We start from the raw sequence: 21,075 nt of genomic DNA, 5'->3' as shown, positions 1-21,075 counted from the left end.
TGAATACTTAGGACCATGTGATATTTCAGTTTTTCAGATTTTTCTTTAAATCTGCAAAAATGTCAGGGAATGATAGAATGATAGGCAATCAGATTTATAATGTTTGTGAAAGTTACTTCAAACGGTTAACTGTAAATTTAGCATTTTGCATTTGCTGTGAGATTTGGTCATTGATTGTGGAGTTTACACTTAAAACGCTTTAGTTTAAGCACATGAGTTCTGTTATCTGGAGAAACAGAAAGTTAGCATAGCAATACCATAGCAAAGTTAGCATAGCAATGTTTTTCAGCAGTTTCCTTCTGCTAAAAATAACTCAGTTGATCCACAGGATGTTGAGGCAGAGTGGCCGACAAAATGCACTAAATAAAACTTGTGACTCACGGTGAGGGGTAGTGTTAGGGGTGTTGTTAGGCGTGCACATTAAAAGCATTGCATGTAGGTCAACTTTCGACTTCACCTGGTCATCCAGACCCCTCTCACACTGAAATATAGCTCACCAGTGCATCTGTCAGTTCATCACTGAAGCCATTTTGAAGAGTTTGTCTCTTCATATCTGTGGACTGGAAGCGTTGTTGACGATGTTTCACAGATTCTGCTTCTGTTTGTGTTTGTGGCGTCTGGTTGGTGAGTCGCAAACATTTTATGATCTCAGAGGTTTCTGTTCTGGTATAACATATAATAAATAACTGGTTTTCGTTATGGAGCTTCAAACAAGTGTTCATGAGGTAACTGTTGATACTGTTGCTGTACATTCATGGATGTAGCTAAAATCTGGTATCATGGGTTTTAACCATTTATTTTGGTCCTAAATGTATGGGGTTAAGATCTTGAATCTACTGTTTAAAAGTTCAATCCACTGAACTTCAGTTCACTGAGCGTCCACTATATGAAGGTAAACCCTGCTTCACTTTTTTAATTATCAGGAAATGTTCTAGAAGTAAACTAATCTCTTGCACCTGGGGCGTCACTAGACCTAAGTAAAAATTGGCTGTGTGCCAGTAAATGCTTTGCGTTATGCTTTATATGCGTCTTGTGCTTTATAAGTGTCTGAATTAAGAGAGGTAATCCCAGAGTAAAAACATTATTCTCTATGTACAACAGAATCAGTACTTGTGAAAGCAGTGTAGTTTAATTGAAGACAAAACCCTGTTTTCTCTTTATACACTCCCTCTTGGTTCTATATATAGGAAGTGTGGGTTGTTCATTCGTATGCTGACGACAGACAAATAGTTTGAGTTACCTTTTGGCCTATTTGGCTGATGTTAAGGCAATGCTCACAAAATTTCCTGAGTTTTAATAAGAGTCAAACAGAAAAGATCATTTTTAGACCTTCTGATTCTGACATGGTCGCCCCTGAAGCTAAGCAGGGCTTTGCCCGGTCAGTACCTGGATGAGAGACCACATGGGAAAGCTAGGTTGCTGCTGGAAGTGGTGTGGTCCAAAGAGCATAGCCGGTTGCGGTGCGGAGCTCATGCAACAAGCCTGGGTAGGAACCACCCTCGTGCAGCCTGGCCAGCGCCTGCGCTTGGTAGCACTGGTAGGTGGCCATAGCATGCAAGGCAGAGGCAGATAACCTGCAGGATTTGGACAGGAGACAAGGTTGACCCCGCCATGAAGAGGCACTACTTGGACAAGGGTTGATCCCAATGGCATGTTTGATCTGTGGGATCGCCTCATACCCCCTGACTGCACCGCCATCAAAGTGGTAAGGGCGGAGGCGCACGCAGATCGGGCAAAGAAAGGTGCAATCCAAGACTGCGTTAGCCTACTGTGCACCTCTGGGAAGAAGAGGACGGGAGGCTTAGAAGGCCTTCTTGTTATCCTCCACGTATCTGCCACCATCTAGCATGTCTGGCCGTGGGGCTGAGGGGATAAACCATTTCCAAACCTACAGCCAAAGCAGCCTGGGAAAGCACGGCTGACATGTCTGCTTTGGAATCCGACAAAGCACTCTCCATCCCGGAGGGGTCGAAGCAGGTCCGGATCCACATCAGACAATTAAAGCCTACCCTCCGATGCAGCAGTGGATGTCTGGTCCCCGGTGTCATTGAGCAAAAGGGCTATCATCTGGTTAGATGTTTTTTTCCTCCGCTAAAATCTTGGATGGAACGCATGGAGGAGCGGGAGGTCCGCGAGCCCTAGGGCGATGGACCTTTTGATCTGCCCGAGTGCCTGCCACAGTACAACTGGGATGGGTCGCCCGTTTACAAGAGCGAGCTGCGATCTTAACTGCACAACAGACATACCATCGCAGTGACAACATGGACGACCCACGAGCACCGTATTACCTTGCTGGACCCCCAGAAATGAAACGCAGTGCTCGTGCCCATCAAAAAGCACTCAGTGGGCTTCACTTCTTTTTTTAAATGTTTAATGGAATAAATGCAGAGGTGGTGGAATCCAAACTTTAGAGCACTCATTCTAGACAGACAGACTAAAAGGTGGGGATGGGGGGGTGAGGAGTTAGGACGATTCTAAGGGTCCATACATTTAGGGGGGCCCTAGAGACATTATGTTTTTTTTAAGCCAACATCATGTGATTTAAAGCTTTAATCTGACAAACTCTGTTCTGCAGGTGGACTTGATTATTATTATTATCAAGTGTTGGAGGGAAAATCAGTCACTCTGAGCTCTGATCTCACTGAACTGAAGAATGATGAGCAGATTCACTGGTGGATTGGAAATAAAGACACTGTAATAGCAGAAATCAATGTAACGGCGAACAGATTCTCTGTATTTGATGATGTTCTTGATGGGAGATTCAGAGACAGACTGAAACTGGACAATAAAACTGGATCTCTGACCATCACAAACACCAGATCCGAAGATGCTGGAGTTTATGAACTACAGACCAATCAGATCAGCAGGGCAGTCATTCTTAAAGTCTCTGGTGAGTTGAATATTTGTTTCACCGGTTTCATTTTTTAATCACCAAATACAATGTTAATCCACATTAAATGTTACATTGGTGTGTCTCTTCTGTTGTTTTATTATATTCATTTTAAATATGACATTTAGACTGTAAAGCCTTTTTGAATGTTGATATTTGTTTTCTTTGTGTGTGTTTGGTGATGAAGATGAAATGCGAGTGTGGGCAGAACAGTCAGTCACTCTGAGCTCTGGTGTCTCTGAACTGAAGAATGATGATCAGATTCAGTGGAGGTTTGGAAATGAAGACATTTTAATAGCAGAAATCAATAAACAGACCAACAGATTCTCTGTATTTGATGATGTTCTTGGTGGGAGATTCAGAGACAGACTGAAACTGGACAAGAAAACTGGATCTCTGACCATCACAGACACCACTGTTGAACATGCTGGAGTTTATAAACTACAGACCAACAATGAAATCAACACTGTTAAACAGACGGTTAGGGGTGAGTTAAATATGAGTTTGATATATGTTCTAATAAGCACAAAGACACAATTACTAATCCAAACGTCCTTTATTTGTGTAGATTTATGATATTAATGGTGCAGTAGGAGCTCTGAGATAATGCTAACTTTACCATACTGGCATTAAAGCATTGATGCCCCCTGGCGTCCAAAGCCAAGCCCCCTGAAGTCATAGGCACCATATCGATAATAGAATAGAAAAAAAAAAAACAAATAGAAGTAAATGAAGGGTCAAATAATTGCCAAAAGGGAGATATAGGGAGGGGCAGAGGATCCTGATGAAGAGAGAGAGAAAAGATTTTTTTCCTTTTAGCCGGGGTTGGGGGGGGTGGTATGTAATGACTCCTGTGGGAGTTGAATCTCGGAGTGACCCCTGCCGGAGTTAGAGTCATGGGGTGGGGGGTGGAGGGGATTCAGTGGTATGTAATGACTCCTGTGGGAGTTGAATCTCGGAGTGACCCCTGCCGGAGTTAGAGTCATGGGGTGGGGGGTGGAGGGGACTATTGCTGAAGGGGTGACTGTAAAGGAGTGGCCAGGAATGGGCTTGGTGTGACTTCTATGGGAGTCAAAGTTGCTGAGAGGTGAGAGGTGGGAAAGCAGAGCATAACGGCACAGCGGGAACAGGCTAGAAAAGAGAGTCAGGAAAAAAGATATCGAAGGGGCTCCAACATAGAGGGGTAGTGAGACATAGACAGGGTCATGTTCGAGCCCTTAAACTCCAGTCAGCTGCTGAGGACGAGCTGGGCTTCCATTAGGTGGTATTGGCTGAGGCAAATGCAGGCTTTAAAAAGCATCAGAGGACCGGTGTCTGAGGGACTAAGTTTACTGTTAGGAAAGCCCATTGTGGGCTGCTGTGGTGCCTGCGCCTATCCTAAATGAATGGCTAGAGAATGGTTCAGGGGGGAAGCCTGACAGGTGGAAGACTTCTTTTAAGTGTTTTTGGAACCAAAAGCGTGTTACTGGACCATTAGCATCATCAGTAAAAAAACTGAAGCAAGGGGGTTGGACTCCTGGGGTCTCCTTAGGTGTAGAAATGCTAGAAAGGTTTGGAAAGGGGAAGGGGATGTTAAAAACGTAAAAGAAATTCCCTTTGCATATTTGATCTGTTTTGCTTCGCTTGACGTGAAAAATAAGGGTTTCTTTATCCTGAAAAGTTAGATCAGATATTGTGCTGAAGACAAAACTATCAAATGACTGCCCTAATCTGTCTCTGTTGATCAAAATCTGTTTCTTCTCTGTGTTTGATGATACAGCATTTAAAGAAGTGTCTGTGACAATGGGAAATTCAGTCACTCTGAGCTCTGGTGTTACTGAAATGATGGATGATGATCAGATTCAGTGGATGTTTGGAGAAGACTGGTGGTTTAGTTCTGAATACACTTTAATAGCAGAAGTCAATATAACGCAAATTAAATTCTCTGTATTTGATAAAGTTCTTTGTGGGAGATTTAGCGACAGACTGAAACTGGACATTAAAACCGGATCTCTGACCATCACAAACACTACTGTTGAATATAAAGGAGATTATAAACTACAGACCAACTATATTGATTTTACTTTTCGTCTCATCGTCTGTGGTGAGTTATAAATGTACTTCATCTGGTTTCTTTTTTAATCACCAGGAGCCTCATGTATCAATGCTGCGTACGCACAAAAACTTTGCGTACGCCAGATTTCACGCTCGGAATCGCTCACGTTTGGATTTACTTACGATGAAATGAACGTGGGAATGTGCGCAGCTCCACGCCAACTTCATGGCTGGCGTACGCACATTTTTTGTGCGTGTCTGTTTTATTTCCATTGGCGACTCCTAGAGGCAGTTGTGTTAAATTGCTCTCTACAAAGTGTCTTCTCAGCTGTATGAGAAGTGTTCATCCCCATGTCTAGTATATAAGGTTTTTATACCATACAGTTGACCATCCAAACATTAAAGCGCAATTTGCAGCGGTCGCCAGTTTTCCCAATGTAATCTGAGCTATCTACTGCACACATTGCTATAAAGGCACCATCTGAGGATGAATTTGCATACGTGAATCAGAAACATTTCCATTTAATAAATGTGAAAATAAAATATGATGCACAGAATTATTAATGATTCCCTCTTGTCTTCCTCATGATGATGTAGAGTATAGGCAAAATCTGATATGTAGCGGGGGAAAAAAAGAGAAAGTTCATCAGACGCTGGATTCGATCCCAGTTTATGCTCGAACGTGTGAAAACATATTGCCATGCATTTAACTACCTGCACCACTCAGGCTGTTGAAGCCACTACAAAATTTGACACCTTTACATTACGCACTATTTCTTTTTTAAATCCACTACGTGCGATGTTCAGATCCAACTATGTTACCCGCATCAGCTAAACTCTCCCACTCTATTTATTTCTTTTGTTGTTAATTCCGGAGGACAAACTTGCAAATAACACCGCTTTTCTCCGGTCTACCTCCGAAAGCAGCACCTCCAATTCACATTGTGTTCAGAGTTTCTCTTCTTGCTTGCTTTTGCCGTTGCTTTTTCGTTGGGTTTTGCCAAAGTAGAGTCATTAGCAGATTCATACGGGGGAGGAGGCAGGGAGGGGTTTTGCACTCGTGCATGTTGCGCTCAGTTTTACGTTCATTCAGATGTACAAAGAATATGCATGTGATTCGGCGTACGCAGTGTTTCATACATCTGAATATTTTCTGCGTACGCACAAAGCTGTAAATGTTTTAGTATGATTTCCACGCAAGTCTTCGTACATGAGGCCCCAGGTGTCATTGTAATCCACACACTTTTATTTGACTGTTTTGTGTATTTTCTGTTTTATGATGTTGAAATCAACTTTCTAACACAACAATAGAGCTTTAATGATCTTAATCTGACAAAAAAAAACTTTTTTTTCTGTGTTTGTAATAAAGATGAAATATCAGTGATGGAGGGAGATTCAGTCACTCTGAACTCTGATCCCACAAAATTGAACAAATATGATCAGATTGAGTGGAGGTTTGGAGATGAAGACACTTTAATAGCTGAAATCAATAAACAGACCAACAGATTCTCTGTATTTGATGATGTTCTTGATGGGAGATTCAGAGACAGACTGAAACTGGACAATAAAACTGGATCTCTGACCATCACAGACACCAGAACTGAACATGCTGGAGTTTATAAATTATCTATCAACTTTAAGAAAATACAGAGTTTCATTCTCACTGTCGGTGAGTTTAATATTGGTTTCACAGGTTATATTTATTCAGAAACAGATCTACACTAATGTCTGATCATTTAAATGTTGTTTTCTGTCTTCTTCAGTCTCTTGATTTCTCCTCATTTCTCTTTATTCTCTGGTGTTTTCAGCTCCTCTGCCTGTTCCTGTCCTCATCCTCAACTCTTCTCAATGTCCTTCATCCTCATCTTCATCAGTGCAGTATTGTTCAGTGCTGTGTTCAGTGGTGAATGTGAGCGCTGTGAGTCTCTCCTGGTACAAAGGAAACAGTTTATTGTCCAGCATCAGTGTGTCTGATCTCAGCATCAGTCTCTCTCTACCTCTGGAGGTGGAATATCAGGAGAAAAACACCTACAGCTGTGTGATCAACAACACCATCAGCAACCAGACTCAACATCTGGACATCAGTCAACTCTGTCCCACATGTTCAGGTACAGCAGAGCTGATATTAGTGGATGGCAGTGCTGATATGAAGCTTTATTGACTGATCTGAGCTCAGTTTGATGTGTTTGTTCCTCAGGCTCTGTTCACTGCTGTGGTCCTACTGAAGCTGTGATCCGATTGGTCCTCTCTGCTCTGGTGGGCGTGGCTACTGTCATTATTGTGCTTTATGACATCAGATCCAGAAGAGCTGAACAAGATCAAGCACATATTCACGCATCACAAACCTGAATGATGATGTCAGAGAACTGCTTTCAGTCATTTCAGCTTCATTTATTTTGAAGATTTTAGATGAACCTGATGGTTCTGATGCAGCTCATGTGAGGGTTTGACATAAATACAGCAGCAGACTTCAAATACAAAGCTTTGCTTTCATTTAGTTCAGTACAACAGGCTTTACTAATGAACATTTTATATATGATGGAATTTTTCATGTTTGTTTTGTAGTGTTACTATTTTACAGATCCAGTTTGATTTATTGTTTATATTTCTCTAAAATAAGACACAGATCTTACTTCACTGTGCATTTGTCAGATGTATTTGCTTGTCTTCATCAATAAAGTTTTCTCTGGCTAAATGTAGTCTCTTCATGTTGTATTTGATTGTGTCGAGCGCCCTCTGGAGGAGTAAAACAGTTGAGCAGAGCAGAAATCTTCATCTTCATGATCTGCACAAATTCACAAACATAAATCATGACGTCATTTTACTTATAATCTTCATTTATTTGTAATGGCTTTATGTTTTCATTTGCTGATCTTTCCACCCTGAAAGATTTCAGATCAAACTGTAACTCGAGCATTAGTGCTATTAAATGTGTGTCGAGATAAAAGATGGCTGATTCACTGATTTATCCTCTTTAACACTTACAGGACTTTTAGATCACTTCTTATTATACTTTACCCTGTCTTGTTATTATTGTGCAGATCAGATGTCCATCCTATCAAGATCCTTTCATTGATATATAAATATTTACATTGTCATTTAAGCTCTCTTTATACTGATAAAAGTATTATTATTATTGTTAAAACTCGAGCTGGACATTTCCCCGTTTTACAGAGCGATCACACACACCGTAAAAACCCAAATTAGTACACTTTGTTGCAGGTTGCAGAAGTCCTGTAATGATTATCTTCACCAGCAGAGGGCGCTAAGAGTTTCATCAAGATTCATCGCTCACCACCTTGAAGAAACCTGGAGAAGAACAGGACGCTATCGGCTAATTGCTAATTAGCAAAAGACAGACACGCTGTTATTAAAATTAGGCACATATTATCTTGAAACTCTTCATGACTGTTTTAAAGTGTGGTATAAGCGCTCACAAAACTTTTTGCATCACAAGTCAATAATTCATTCACAGCAAGTGGGTTTAGATAATAATATATTAACTTAATGATTATATTCGCTATATTTAACCTGTACATTTGCAGTAAGTGTGCACTCTAAACAAGGTTTCAGTTATTTTCTTATTTAAGGACATATTTTCCCACAAGCACAAATATAAGAGTCTCTCCACAGTTCCTCCAGCAGGCGGCGCTCGACGCTTCACAAGCTGTTTCTGTCTTTACTCTATTGGAGACTCAAATATTATTCAGTCTTACTTGTGTTCATATTTCCTCTTCTTCATCATCTGGTGATGTGGTTTGGTGTTTCTGCTGGACATTTGTCATCATGTCAGTTGATTGTGGTTGAAGTGTTTCTGTGCTTTATTTCTCTTGTTTATATGAGCCTCTTATTTTTACAGTTCATACAAAAACAACAAACAAACAACAACTTTACAATCAAGAAAGTGAATCCAATAAGAGTCAAATAAGAGTTCAGGGTCAAATATCACGGACACAACACTAAATAACACAGCAGTAGATGCAGATATCAGATCAACACTCATGAAGCGTTTCTCTCTTCTGCTGTTAGGTTGTAGGAGGGCTCATATTAAATCAGATAAATATCTCAGCTAATTCTGGAGAATTTTCACACCTTTTCAGAGCTGCCATCTTGAGCTCTTCAGTGAACTGATGAAGAAAATGTTTCTCAAGTTAGTTTTGCTCTGTTTGTGTCGTCTGGTTGGTGAGTTCTTAATCTCTCTTATTACAGTTCTTTCAGCAACAGATTCAGTGTTTATTTGTTCTAATAGTTGATTAAAAAGCTCCATCATTAGCTGTAATTGTGATGTGATTCTTATCTGAAGTGAAAGTTTTCTGTGTGTGATGTTCAGATCAACTTCAGTTCCTGCAAATTAGAGTTTTATTCTGAATCAGCACAAAGATCTGATTATTAATCTACATATTGTGTCAGTTTTGTTGTTTAAGCTGATGATCTTTTCTGTTAATATTGATCTAGCCCTGAATGAGCAGTGCATAGTCAGCCATCTTTATATCCTTCCTATAGCAGTATATATTATGGGCTCTATTTTACTGATCTAAGCGTGATGTCTACAGCTCATGATGCAGAAGCACTAAGGGTGTGTCCGAATTCACTTCTGGGATCTGGCTCGGCTCGGCTGAGCGAAAAAAAAACACTTCTCTGCATCAGTATTTTTGTTAAATAGATTTTTGTACCTTAATTGGGTTCCAGATGCAGTTTATAAAATTGTAGCGGAGTTTGTTCGGGATTTTCCATTACGCTGCATTTTTGAAGTTTGCAATCGGGTGCTCTGTTTACGAAACGTTAGCTCTGTTAGCGCGGTAATTTAGACAATAGACTGTTGACAGAGTAACATTAACGTTCGTTTATAAAGGTTAAAACGATGATTGTGCAGTTGTGTCGAATAGTATGCACTTATGGGAGTTATATGGTACGTCTACATTACTGTCTTTTGCAGACAGCAAGATATATGCTATTGGCTAGTTAACCTTAGCATAGCTTCCCGTCACTTTTTATTAACTTGAAACTCCTCAAATACATTTGGGCACCATGAAAAAGAGTGAGAGTGCTGCTGAGCCATTTCTTGGTCCTCCACCAGTAAAAAAATAAAACTTCATGTTCTTTGTGGAAGCATTTTACAGTCAGTGGTGCTGCAGATAAAACAAAGTAATACTGTATAATGTGTGCAAAAGTGAAATCGGCAGAGGCAGAGATATTAAACATCTGTCAACATCTTCTATGCATAATCATTCATTTTCTTTTCGGCTTAGTCCCTTTATCAATCTGGGGTTGCCACGGTGGAATGAACCACCAATTTATCCAGCATATGTTTTACGCAGTGGCTGCCCTTCCAGCTGCTACCCAGCACTGAGAAACATCCATATACTCTCTTTCACACACATATAATAGTGAAAATTTAGCTTACCCAATTCACCTGAATTGCATGTGTCACCTGAATTGGACCAATGACTGTAAAAAATATGGACGACGCGACAGCCCTTTTTCCCATTGAACGCTTTGAGGGCAAAACGCCTGCTTGACGGGCACAAACTGTCGCAAAAGACTGCTGAAATTGGAGCCTTGACATGCGCAGAAGGACTGTCTGATGGAGCCAGAGGAGGAGCCGCGAAAATGAGCGGAGTCGAGCTTCCAACCAAACGCTTTATGTAAAATCGACCACGCCCCCCGAACTTCTCAGCATGCGTTTGCTTTCCGGCTCGCATGCGGCAGCGCCGGCTCGCTCGGCCGCCGCATCTGGCTCGATTGACTCGGGCTGGAATTGGGTAGTAAGTCCTGGCATCCGGAGTAGGTCCAGCAGAGGTAGTCAGTCTGAGCTCTAAGAGATAAGTCTCCGGCTGGCGAGAATCTAGCCGGAACTGTGTTTTGCTATCTGGGTGGCTAGGCGTGTATCAGCAAACTAATAAAGCCCGAAAAAAGCTCTGAACTTAGCGAATAAACAGTGTTCCACCAGGATCATGTATGTCAGAAACTATAGTTTACTGCTGAACTCATTTTGTCATGGTAAAATAACACAGAAATCGAATAATAACACTTCAGTCTACTTCAGTCTTCTGCCGAAGCTCAGACGGTTTTCTTTGAGAAATTGTCAATCACCACTTGTCAATCACGATGACACGCCCAGCATTAAATTACTGCTAAAAACAAACTGTTTACAAAAATGAAGATCTGCACCTATTTCAGCACAATAACCAGTGCCTTAATCGACCTTAACCATCTTTCGGGACATTTTATTGCAAGTGTAATAATTTTTTTTATTTGGGCTCAAGTCTCCTTCATTAACACGGAGGAGGCGGGCTTTATGACTTGTACTGCAGCCAGCCCCCAGGAGGCGATCTAACGGCCGAGACCTTCACTCAAACGCAGGCTTGCGGCACACTTGGTTTGGACTGTGGAGGAAACCCACGCCAACATGGGGAGAACCCAGTCGAGGCTCGAACCAGCAACCTTCTTGCTGTGAGGCGACAGTGCTACTCACTGTGCCACCGCGCAACCTTCTATGTAATGCATTATCACATGCACTAAAAGCATCCTCTCCTGATACTGTCTGTGAACCCACCACAAGCATCAATCCCCTCAATCAGCACAGCTATGCTCTGCTAAATCCTCCAAAAGCACCAAACCATCAACACAGCCACATTCTGCCCCAGCAAGTCAGTTTCAAACATAAAAAAAACAAACAAACAAACTTTGTGTCTGTTTTGTGGCTGGCAGATGACAGTAGCAGGGCTGTATCTTTTAGTATTATATAGAATACTTTTGTTCTGCCAGATCCCCCAGGCAGGGTTTTATTTAGATTTATTTAGTTAATTTTAGTTTTTGGAATTCTGTCCATTGGAAAAGAGTTCTTTCAGAAGAAGAACAGTTTTTTGAAGTATTATTTGTTTTTATTCTGTCTATTCAGTGTCCTTCAACAAGAACGGTGGTGGTGGGGTTCATAATATTCACAATGGTATTTTATTAGTTGTTGGTTTAACCATGGATGAGATAATGGCTTCTATGTTATTTTCTTTTCAATGACATTTCTTGTCACATGTTCAAAAACAACAACCAATATTGCATATCTATAATTTATATAATGGGTATAATTAAACAATACTTTTACTATAACGTAAATTAGAAGTGTAATAGAGAAAATATATATTTTTGCGCCATTTTGAATTTTACTCGAATACAAATACAAATACAAATACCGGCTGCTCCGCACATCCCTAATATATATATATATATATATATATATATATATATATATATATATATATATATATTGCTATTTATTATTTAACTGCTAATAAAATGTATTATTAAGTAATCCTCTCTTCTTACAATTTATTAAGTTCAATTAAATAGTCATGCACGCAGCCAAGGGAGGTCAGGTGGTTTGAAAAACCAAAAGTTGGATTATTGAATTTGAATTTGAACTTGAATTTATCTTATTATTTAAATGGTCAGTTTGTTATTTGCCTTTAGGCTTCAGTTTTTCATTAAAGTCAAGTTAACAGATTTCCCAAAGAAAATTATGATAAAAAATGTATTTTAAAAATAAGTATATTTACATATTTGAAGAGTTTAGATGCAAAAACCTCTAAATGCCATTTAATATTTTCTTCTAAAATTATAATTTTTCTCCAACTTCTGTGTGTGGACTCAGTGATTTTACTTTTATAGTGACAAATACGTTCTTTTCATTGATTTAAAGTGAAATAACTGAACATAAATATACGAGGCTGAGAAAAATGCTCATTTTACATGGCATTTAGAGGTTTTGGCATCTGAACTCTTCATTTCTTTATTCTAAGAATTAAAAGTCCTAATTTCTAATTCAAAGTATTTTTATTATTTATAAAACTGTAATAAAATTTACAGTTAAAAAGTGTAAATAAAGCAATTTGACAAAATGGTAGGAAATAGTTTCGGTACATCAAAAAGTGAAGTTATAATAACAATCCAACAAGATTACCCAGCAAAAATCAGTTCTTAATATGTCACTAAAATGTCATATTTATACCTCAATTAAACAGAAAATCAGGTGAATAACTGCAAAAAGGTTCAGTTTTTCAGAAAACAAATAATAAAGATGACAAATGATAAAGAGAGAGTTTAATAAAGACTTTCATCAATTTTTCATACAAATTAAATATGTCTCATAGTATTATTAAAAGATGGAGCACAGGCTGTAGTTTTTCTGACAAACTGTTTTAACCGAAATTGGAGATGTTACTCTAAGAGATTAGGAGAACTGGCATGGTCATATACGTTTACATGTAGGTGTTTGTTCTGCAGTTAGTTTTCAGGGAATATTGTTCACAGACTAACAATAATAATAACGTCCATTTCCTTTTAACATTTGAGCGCTGTTGAGCACGTTCTTAAACAGAGCTGATTTGCCATTGTGTTCACATGCTCAACAGAAATGACTGTGATTGGCCATGAAGGTCATCAGTTCACCGAACTCACCGCTGTTTACTGCGTGTAACTACAGATACAGGGACACTGGAGCGTTTTGAAGCCCGTGTGCATAAATGAGCATTACAAATCCCTCTTATTACAGTGTGAGCCTGGCTTAAAGATGCTGTATTTGGGATTGACAGATAATTGGTAATATTATACAGGTATTACAGATCAAACTCTTTTTATTTGTTTCATTATTGGAGAGGGTTTCCCCCCGGCCCTTCCTCCAACAGTAACGATCACATCTGATGATGGAAAACATTGAACCTTACACTGTACGCAGATCAGCTTATGCGTTCTTCTGTAATATCTGTATTTCTGCTAATTATAAACCTCCTCATGTAGATTTTTGTAACTCTGATGTAAAGGTCACATCTGTCACAGAATACACTAAAGCGGCCCAGTAGTAACCATAATCAAGCAGACTGGCATCCATTAACCAGGATCTACAGGCTCTTCATTTGCATGAAGTTAAAGGATTTGCAACTTTGTCATGTGACTCGACACGTCCACATCCAGTCGCTAACGTTAGCATTTAAATATATATATATAGCTTTTGATTGAACTATCAGCTTGCTTGATGAACAGAAGAGTGTTTTAGCTCTTTCCTGTTAAATCTGGGAACTCTACACCTCTGCTTCAATGCTAATAATTTAAACTCATTATGCAGAACATGATCAGGATCAGACATGATATTATTAGCTGATCTCATCAGGTTGTTCTAATAGACTGAGTCTTACAGCTTTTCTAGAGGTCGACCTACAATCTTAGAGCAGATTTTAATGGATTAAACAAGCTTGTTTTCAGCGTTCCTGACAGACTCCTACAGCAAATAGAGTCACAGTATTGAATCAAACTCATTATCACAGACCTGAAGAACAGCAGAGGAATCTCCTCTCTTACTCTGAATGACCTGAGATGATGAAGAAAGTGGATTCACTGATATAGAAATAACTGAAGATCTGTGATTAGAGATTACATTCAATCAAATTAATATGAAGATCAAAAACTGAACAACATCATCATCATTACCTTCAGAATAATATTCACTGCTCATCTGAATGATCAAAAGTGTTTTAGAGACGACTTTACCAAGCCAACATCCTGTGATTTAACACTTTAATCTGACAAACTCTGTTCTGCAGGTGGACTTGATGATTATTATTATCAAGTGCAGGAGGGGAAATCAGTCACTCTGAGCTCTGAACTCACTGAACTGAAGAATGATGAGCAGATTCAGTGGAAGTTTGGAAATGAAGACACTTTAATAGCAGAAATCAATGTAACGGCAAACAGATTCTCTGTATTTGATGATGTTCTTGATGGGAGATTCAGAGACAGACTGAAACTGGACAAGAAAACTGGATCTCTGATCATCACAGACAGCAGAACTAAAGATGAAGGATATTATGAACTAGAGACCAACCAGATGAGCAGGATTTTCAGTCTTGTAGTCTCTTGTAAGTTGAAGATTTGTTTTAGCTGCTTTATTTTTTAATCACTAAGTACAATATTATTCCACGTTAATTATGCATTGGTGTGTCTCTTCTTTTGTTTTATTATATTAATTTTAGAGTCCCCATGAAATCAAAACTAACCATATTGATTTTGTTCGCTCACATTGCTAGTTGTGTGGTGAACAATTCTTCAGTGCATGTCAATAATAAAAAGAATAGTCTGGCCTTCTAATCTTCAACTGAAATCTGAGAATGCACTTCCTGTTTTTTTTTTTTTTTCAGTTAAATTCTAGATTAGGTCTGTCTGAGGTATTGGGCGTGGCTAACATGCTTAACCACGCCTCTTCAGCTGTCAGTTTTGACAACAAACTGTAATGGTGAGCAGGAGGAGTCTGTTAGGTCGTGATAACTCTCCCCAAACCCTTTTCCCCATCTTTCTGACTGAAATGCCTTCTTTACTACATCCAATCAGCTCGCAGTAGCTGAAAACAAGCCACACCCACTGTTATGTCATTTAATATTCCGTTTTTCTAGGAACTGCATCACAATATGAACAATAAATGATCACAGCTTTCAGTTTAAGTCTTAGTATGTGAATGTTGATGTTTGTTCTCATTGTGTGTTTGATGATGAAGATGAAATACGAGTGGAGAAGAAATATTCAGTAACTCTGAGCTCTGGTGTCTCTAAACTGAAGAATGATGATCAGATTCAGTGGATGTTTGGAGATGGAGACACTTTAATAGCAGAAATCAATAAACAGACCAACAGATTCTCTGTATTTGATGATGTTCTTGATGGGAGATTCAGAGACAGACTGAAACTGGACAATAAAACTGGATCTCTGACCATCACAGACATCAGAACTGAAAATGCTGGAGATTATAAAGTACAGACCAACACTGAAATCAACACTGTTAAACTGAGAGTTTTGGGTGAGTTAAATATTAGTTTGATCTGATTTATATTTTAATCAGCACAAAGACACAGTTTTTAACCCAAACCTGCTTTTGTTTTTGTTGGTTTATTATATTAATTACAAATAAAGATTTACTTTTGTAAACCATCAAACGACTGTCTTAATCTGTGTCTGTTAATCATGATCTGTTTCTGTTTCTTCTCTGTGTGTTTGGTGATAAAGAAAAGAGTAAAGAAGTGTCTGTGAAAATGGGAAAATCAGTCACTCTGAGCTCTGGTGTTACAGAACTGAACAATGATGAGCAGATTCAGTGGAGGTTTGGAGATAAAAACACTTTAATAGCAGAAATCAATGTAACGGCAAACAGATTCTCTGTATTTGATGATGTTCTTGGTGGGAGATTCAGAGACAGACTGAAACTGGACAATAAAACTGAATCTCTGACCATCACAGACACCAGAGCTGAACATGCTGGAAATTATAACCTAAAGATCGACTATATTGATATTATTTTCCGTCTCACTGTCTATGGTGAGTTATAAATGTGTTTCATCTGTTTTCTTTTTTAATCACCAGGGCCCGGTTTTTCAAAAGTAATCCACTAGGATTTTGGATAAGGGATTGGATCAAATCTTGAAAATGGGTTTTTCAAAAGAAAAAACGGATTACATAATCGGATTAGATCACGTAATCTAATCTTGGTTTTGATCCGGATCAAACCTTTAGTTTGGGTTTTTCAGACCTTTTTGTGGGATTTGGATCACTTTGATCCAAAAAACCTGGATTAAACTGATCCCATCAGAAGGCTGGATTTAGTGTGGATTTCATGTCCAAAATGTAATGAAAACTTTAAAAAATTATTAAATAATATTATTTTTGGATCATGCAGTATTACAACCCTACTTACGAGATATATTATTTATTCATAAGGGTTTAATTTTATTTGTTCATCTGTCAGGCTATAGTGATTATTGGATTTAACATATTTAGGCTTTCAGTATAGGCCTACAGCAAAACAGCTGTCAAAATTGACCAGAAACAATACATTTTATTCTGTCACTAACTGATATATATATTCATCACAATGGAAAATATTTTTGTTTTTAGAATATTTATTAGTGATGCATGCAATGATTACAGAATAACCAAGAAAATGCAAAGAATGGCAATCATTGATTTTTGAAATCACCTTCAACAATTGCAAAAAGAGACTGAAAGGGCAGAAGCACAGCTTCATCTGGCTGAGGAACAACTGACTCTGACCAAACTGCAGCAAACCAAGGCCAGATTTGAGATTTACCTCCTAAAGGCTTTGCTCAGACAAGCTACTCTCTCCATATCAGATGAGGAAGTCTAAAATTATTGTGGAGTTTTTGACATTAACATTTTTTTTTATTTATATCTATATTTGTACCTTATTATAAATACCTCAATGTACAGTGTTTGTGTTGTTGGTCTCAGATAAACGGACTGCTGGAAGAGGATGGGGTGGGGTTTTTATTGTTTTTTTTTTTTAAATGTGTGTTTTTATTTCTAATAAAAATAAAGCTATATTGACCCCACACTGGCTATTCTACTTGTTGCTCTTTACATAGGCCTGTCTATCCATCTACATTGTGATTGAGCACTGGTTATCCAGATTTAGTGATCCTGAAAAGTTCCTATCCGGATCAGATTGATCCAATCCAATGTTGCTTTGAAAAACTGGCTCAAAAAGTAAGCTGGATTAACTGATCACGGATCGCAAAAACAGAATTACTAAATCCGGATCAATTTTATCCGGATTAAACCTTTTGAAAAACCGGGCCCAGGGCCCGCGTAATCCAGTTTACGCGTGATCACGTAATCCAGATTACTTTTTGAGTTTTTCAAAGCAACATTGGATTGGATGAATCTGATCCGGATGAAACTTTTCAGGATCACTGAATCTGGATTACCAGTGCTCAATCACAATGTAGATGGATAGATAGGCCTATGTAAAGAGCAACAAGTAGAATAGCCAGTGTGGGGTCAATATAACTTTATTTTTATTTGAAATGAAAACTAAGAAAATGTAATGAATAATAAAATAATAATAATAATTATAAAAAAAAAGACTTAATGTCAAAAACTCCACAATAATTTCAGACTTCCTCATCTGATGTGGAGAGAGTAGCTTGTCTGAGCGCAGCCTTTAGTAGGCGAATCTCAAGTCTGGCCTTGGTTTGCTGCAGTTTGGTCAGAGTCAGTTGTTGCTCTGCTTTTTTTTTTTTTTTTTTTGCAATTGTTGAAAGAGATTTCTAAAATCTAGAATTGCCAATCTTTGCTTTTTTTTTGGTTATTCTGTAATCATTGCAGGCATCACTAATAAATATTCTAAAAAATATATATATTTTCCATTGTGATGTGTATATATATCAATTAGTGACGGAAAAAATTTTACTGTTTTTGGTCAATTTTGACAGCTGCTTGGGGGATTATTTTATGAGGCCAAACTCCTTCTATTTTGCTGTAGGCCTATACTGAAAGGGTAAATACGTTAAAACCTATAATCACTATAGCCTGACAGATGAACTAATAAAATTAAAACCTTATGAATAAATATTATATCTCGTAAGATACTGCATGATCCAAAAATAGTATTATTTAATACATTTTTTAAGTTTTCATTACATTTTGGACATGAAATCCACACTAAATCCAGTCTTCTGATGGGATCAGTTTAATCCAGGTTTTTTGGATCAAAGTTATCCAAATCCCACAAAAATGTCTGAAAAACCCAAAGTAAAGGTTTGATCCGGATCAAAACCAAGATTGGATTACGTGATCTAATCCGATTATGTAATCCGCTTTTTCTTTTGAAAAACCCATTTTCAAGATTTGATCCAATCCCTTATCCAAAATCCTAGTGGATTACTTTTGAAAAACCGGGCCCTGGTGTAATTTTAATCCACACACATCTTTGCTATTTTGTATATTTTTTTTGTATGATATTATAATTAACTTTCAGAAACAACAATAGAGCTTTAATGATCTTAATCTGGCAAAAACCCTGTTTGTGTTTGTGTGTTTGATGATGAAGAGGAAATATCAGTGAAGGAGGGAGATTCAGTCACTCTAAACTCTGAACTCACTGAACTGAAGAATGATGATTGGATTCACTGGACGTTTGGAAATGAAGACACTTTAATCGCAGTAATTACAAACCAAAGCATCATATTTTCTGTGTTTGGTGGTGTTCCTGATGAGAGATACAGAGACAGACTGAAACTGGACAAGAAAACTGGATCTCTGACCATCACAGACACCAGAACTGAACATGCTGGAGTTTATAGTCTATGGGTTAACAATGAGAGAAAACAGAGTTTCATTTTCACTCTCGGTGAGTTTAATATTGGTTTCACAGGTTATATTTATTCAGAAACAGATCTACACTAATGTCTGATCATTTAAATGTTGTTTTCTGTCTACTTCAGTCTCTTGATTTCTCCTCATTTCTCTTTATTCTCTGGTGTTTTCAGCTCTGCCTGTTCCTGTCCTCATCCTCAACTCTTCTCAATGTCCTTCATCCTCATCTTCATCAGTGCAGTATTGTTCAGTGCTGTGTTCAGTGGTGAATGTGAGCGCTGTGAGTCTCTCCTGGTACAAAGGAAACAGTTTATTGTCCAGCATCAGTGTGTCTGATCTCAGCATCAGTCTCTCTCTACCTCTGGAGGTGGAATATCAGGAGAAAAACACCTACAGCTGTGTGATCAACAACACCATCAGCAACCAGACTCAACATCTGGACATCAGTCAACTCTGTCCCACATGTTCAGGTACAGCAGAGCTGATATTAGTGGATGGCAGTGCTGATATGAAGCTTTATTGACTGATCTGAGCTCAGTTTGATGTGTTTGTTCCTCAGGCTCTGTTCACTGCTGTGGTCCTACTGAAGCTGTGATCCGATTGGTCCTCTCTGTTCTGGTGGGCGTGGCTACTGTCATTATTGTGCTTTATGACATCAGATCCAGAAGAGCTGAACAAGATCAAGCACATATTCACGCATCACAAACCTGAATGATGATGTCAGAGAACTGCTTTCAGTCATTTCAGCTTCATTTATTTTGAAGATTTTAGATGAACCTGATGGTTCTGATGCAGCTCATGTGAGGGTTTGACATAAATACAGCAGCAGACTTCAAATACAAAGCTTTGCTTTCATTTAGCTCAGTACAACAGGCTTTACTAATGAACATTTTATATATGATGGAATTTTTCATGTTTGTTTTGTAGTGTTACTATTTTACAGATTCAGTTTGATTTATTGTTTATATTTCTCTAAAATAAGACACAGATCTTACTTCACTGTGCATTTGTCAGATGTATTTGCTTGTCTTCATCAATAAAGTTTTCTCTGTCTAAATGTAAAGTCTCTTCATGTTGTATTTGATTGTGTCGAGCGCCCTCTGGAGGAGTAAAACAGTTGAGCAGAGCAGAAATCTTCATCTTCATGATCTGCACAAATTCACAAACATAAATCATGACGTCATTTCACTTATAATCTTCATTTATTTGTAATGGCTTTATGTTTTCATTTGCTGATCTTTCCACCCTGAAAGATTTCAGATCAAACTGCAACTCGAGCATTAGTGCTATTAAATGTGTGTCGAGATAAAAGATGGCTGATTCACTGATTTATCCTCTTTAACACTTACAGGACTTTTAGATCACTTCTTATTACACTTTACCCTGTCGTGTTATTATTGTGCAGATCAGATGTCCATCCTATCAAGATCCTTTCATTGATATATAAATGTTTACGTTGCCATTTAAGCTCTCTTTATACTGATAAAAGTATTATTATTATTGTTAAAACTCGAGCTGGACATTTCCCCGTTTTACAGAGCGATCTCACACACCGTAAAAACCCAAATTAGTACACTTTGTTGCAGGTTGCAGCAGTCCTGTAATGAGTATCTTCACCAGCAGAGGGCGCTGAGAGTTTCTTCAAGATTCATCGCTCACCACCTTGAAGAAACCTGGAGAAGAACAGGACGCTATCGGCTAATTGCTAATTAGCAAAAGACAGACACGCTGTTATTAAAGGTAGGCACATATTATCTTGAAACTCTTCATGACTGTTTTAAAGTGTGGTATAAACGTTCACAAAACTTTTAGCATCACAAGTCAATAATTCATTCACAGCAAGTGGGTTTAGATAATAATATATTAACTTAATGATTATATTCGCTATATTTAACCTGTACATTTGCAGTAAGTGTGCACTCTAAACAAGGTTGCAGTTATTTTCTTATTTAAGGACATATTTTCCCACAAGCACAAATATAAGAGTCTCTCCACAGTTC

At 38.3% G+C, this 21,075-nt stretch overlaps 1 protein-coding gene and 2 long non-coding RNA genes across 3 annotated transcripts; 2 read left to right on the top strand and 1 right to left on the bottom strand.

Moving 5' to 3' along the window:
* Positions 1 to 389: 389 nt before the first annotated feature.
* On the top strand, positions 390 to 7,619 carry si:ch73-256j6.5. The gene is made up of 7 exons (XM_087303462.1): positions 390 to 624; positions 2,576 to 2,890; positions 3,078 to 3,377; positions 4,650 to 4,973; positions 6,294 to 6,593; positions 6,733 to 7,032; positions 7,122 to 7,619. Exons 1-7 carry the CDS (start codon positions 579 to 581, stop codon positions 7,271 to 7,273), a joined length of 1,737 nt encoding a protein of 578 aa, XP_087159588.1. The 5' UTR covers positions 390 to 578; the 3' UTR covers positions 7,274 to 7,619.
* LOC100332941 (uncharacterized) lies at positions 6,294 to 20,138 on the top strand. The gene is made up of 8 exons (XR_015521489.1): positions 6,294 to 6,722; positions 8,981 to 9,106; positions 14,518 to 14,832; positions 15,465 to 15,764; positions 15,971 to 16,279; positions 18,810 to 19,109; positions 19,249 to 19,545; positions 19,635 to 20,138. It is a non-coding gene; the product is annotated as an uncharacterized LOC100332941 (long non-coding RNA).
* Positions 20,010 to 20,688, bottom strand: LOC147831464 (uncharacterized). Its single transcript, XR_015521691.1, has 2 exons — positions 20,458 to 20,688; positions 20,010 to 20,224 (listed from the first exon to the last, which is right to left on the bottom strand). It is a non-coding gene; the product is annotated as an uncharacterized LOC147831464 (long non-coding RNA).
* Between the last annotated feature and the right edge of the window lie 387 nt (positions 20,689 to 21,075).

Source organism: Danio rerio, chromosome 22 (assembly GCF_052040795.2).
Source record: "Danio rerio strain M-AB ecotype USA chromosome 22, GRCz13ab, whole genome shotgun sequence".
NCBI lineage: Eukaryota > Metazoa > Chordata > Actinopteri > Cypriniformes > Danionidae > Danio > Danio rerio.
This window is presented reverse-complemented; position numbering and strand designations above follow the sequence as displayed.

Excerpts from the sequence above, each read along its gene's own strand:
- si:ch73-256j6.5 (XM_087303462.1), top strand. The coding sequence starts at position 579 with ATGTTTCACAGATTCTGCTTCTGTTTGTGTTTGTGGCGTCTGGTTG. Across the intron at positions 3,378-4,649 it reads TGTTAAACAGACGGTTAGGG|CATTTAAAGAAGTGTCTGTG; the intron begins GTGAGTTAAATA and ends TTGATGATACAG. Across the intron at positions 7,033-7,121 it reads ACTCTGTCCCACATGTTCAG|GCTCTGTTCACTGCTGTGGT; the intron begins GTACAGCAGAGC and ends TTTGTTCCTCAG.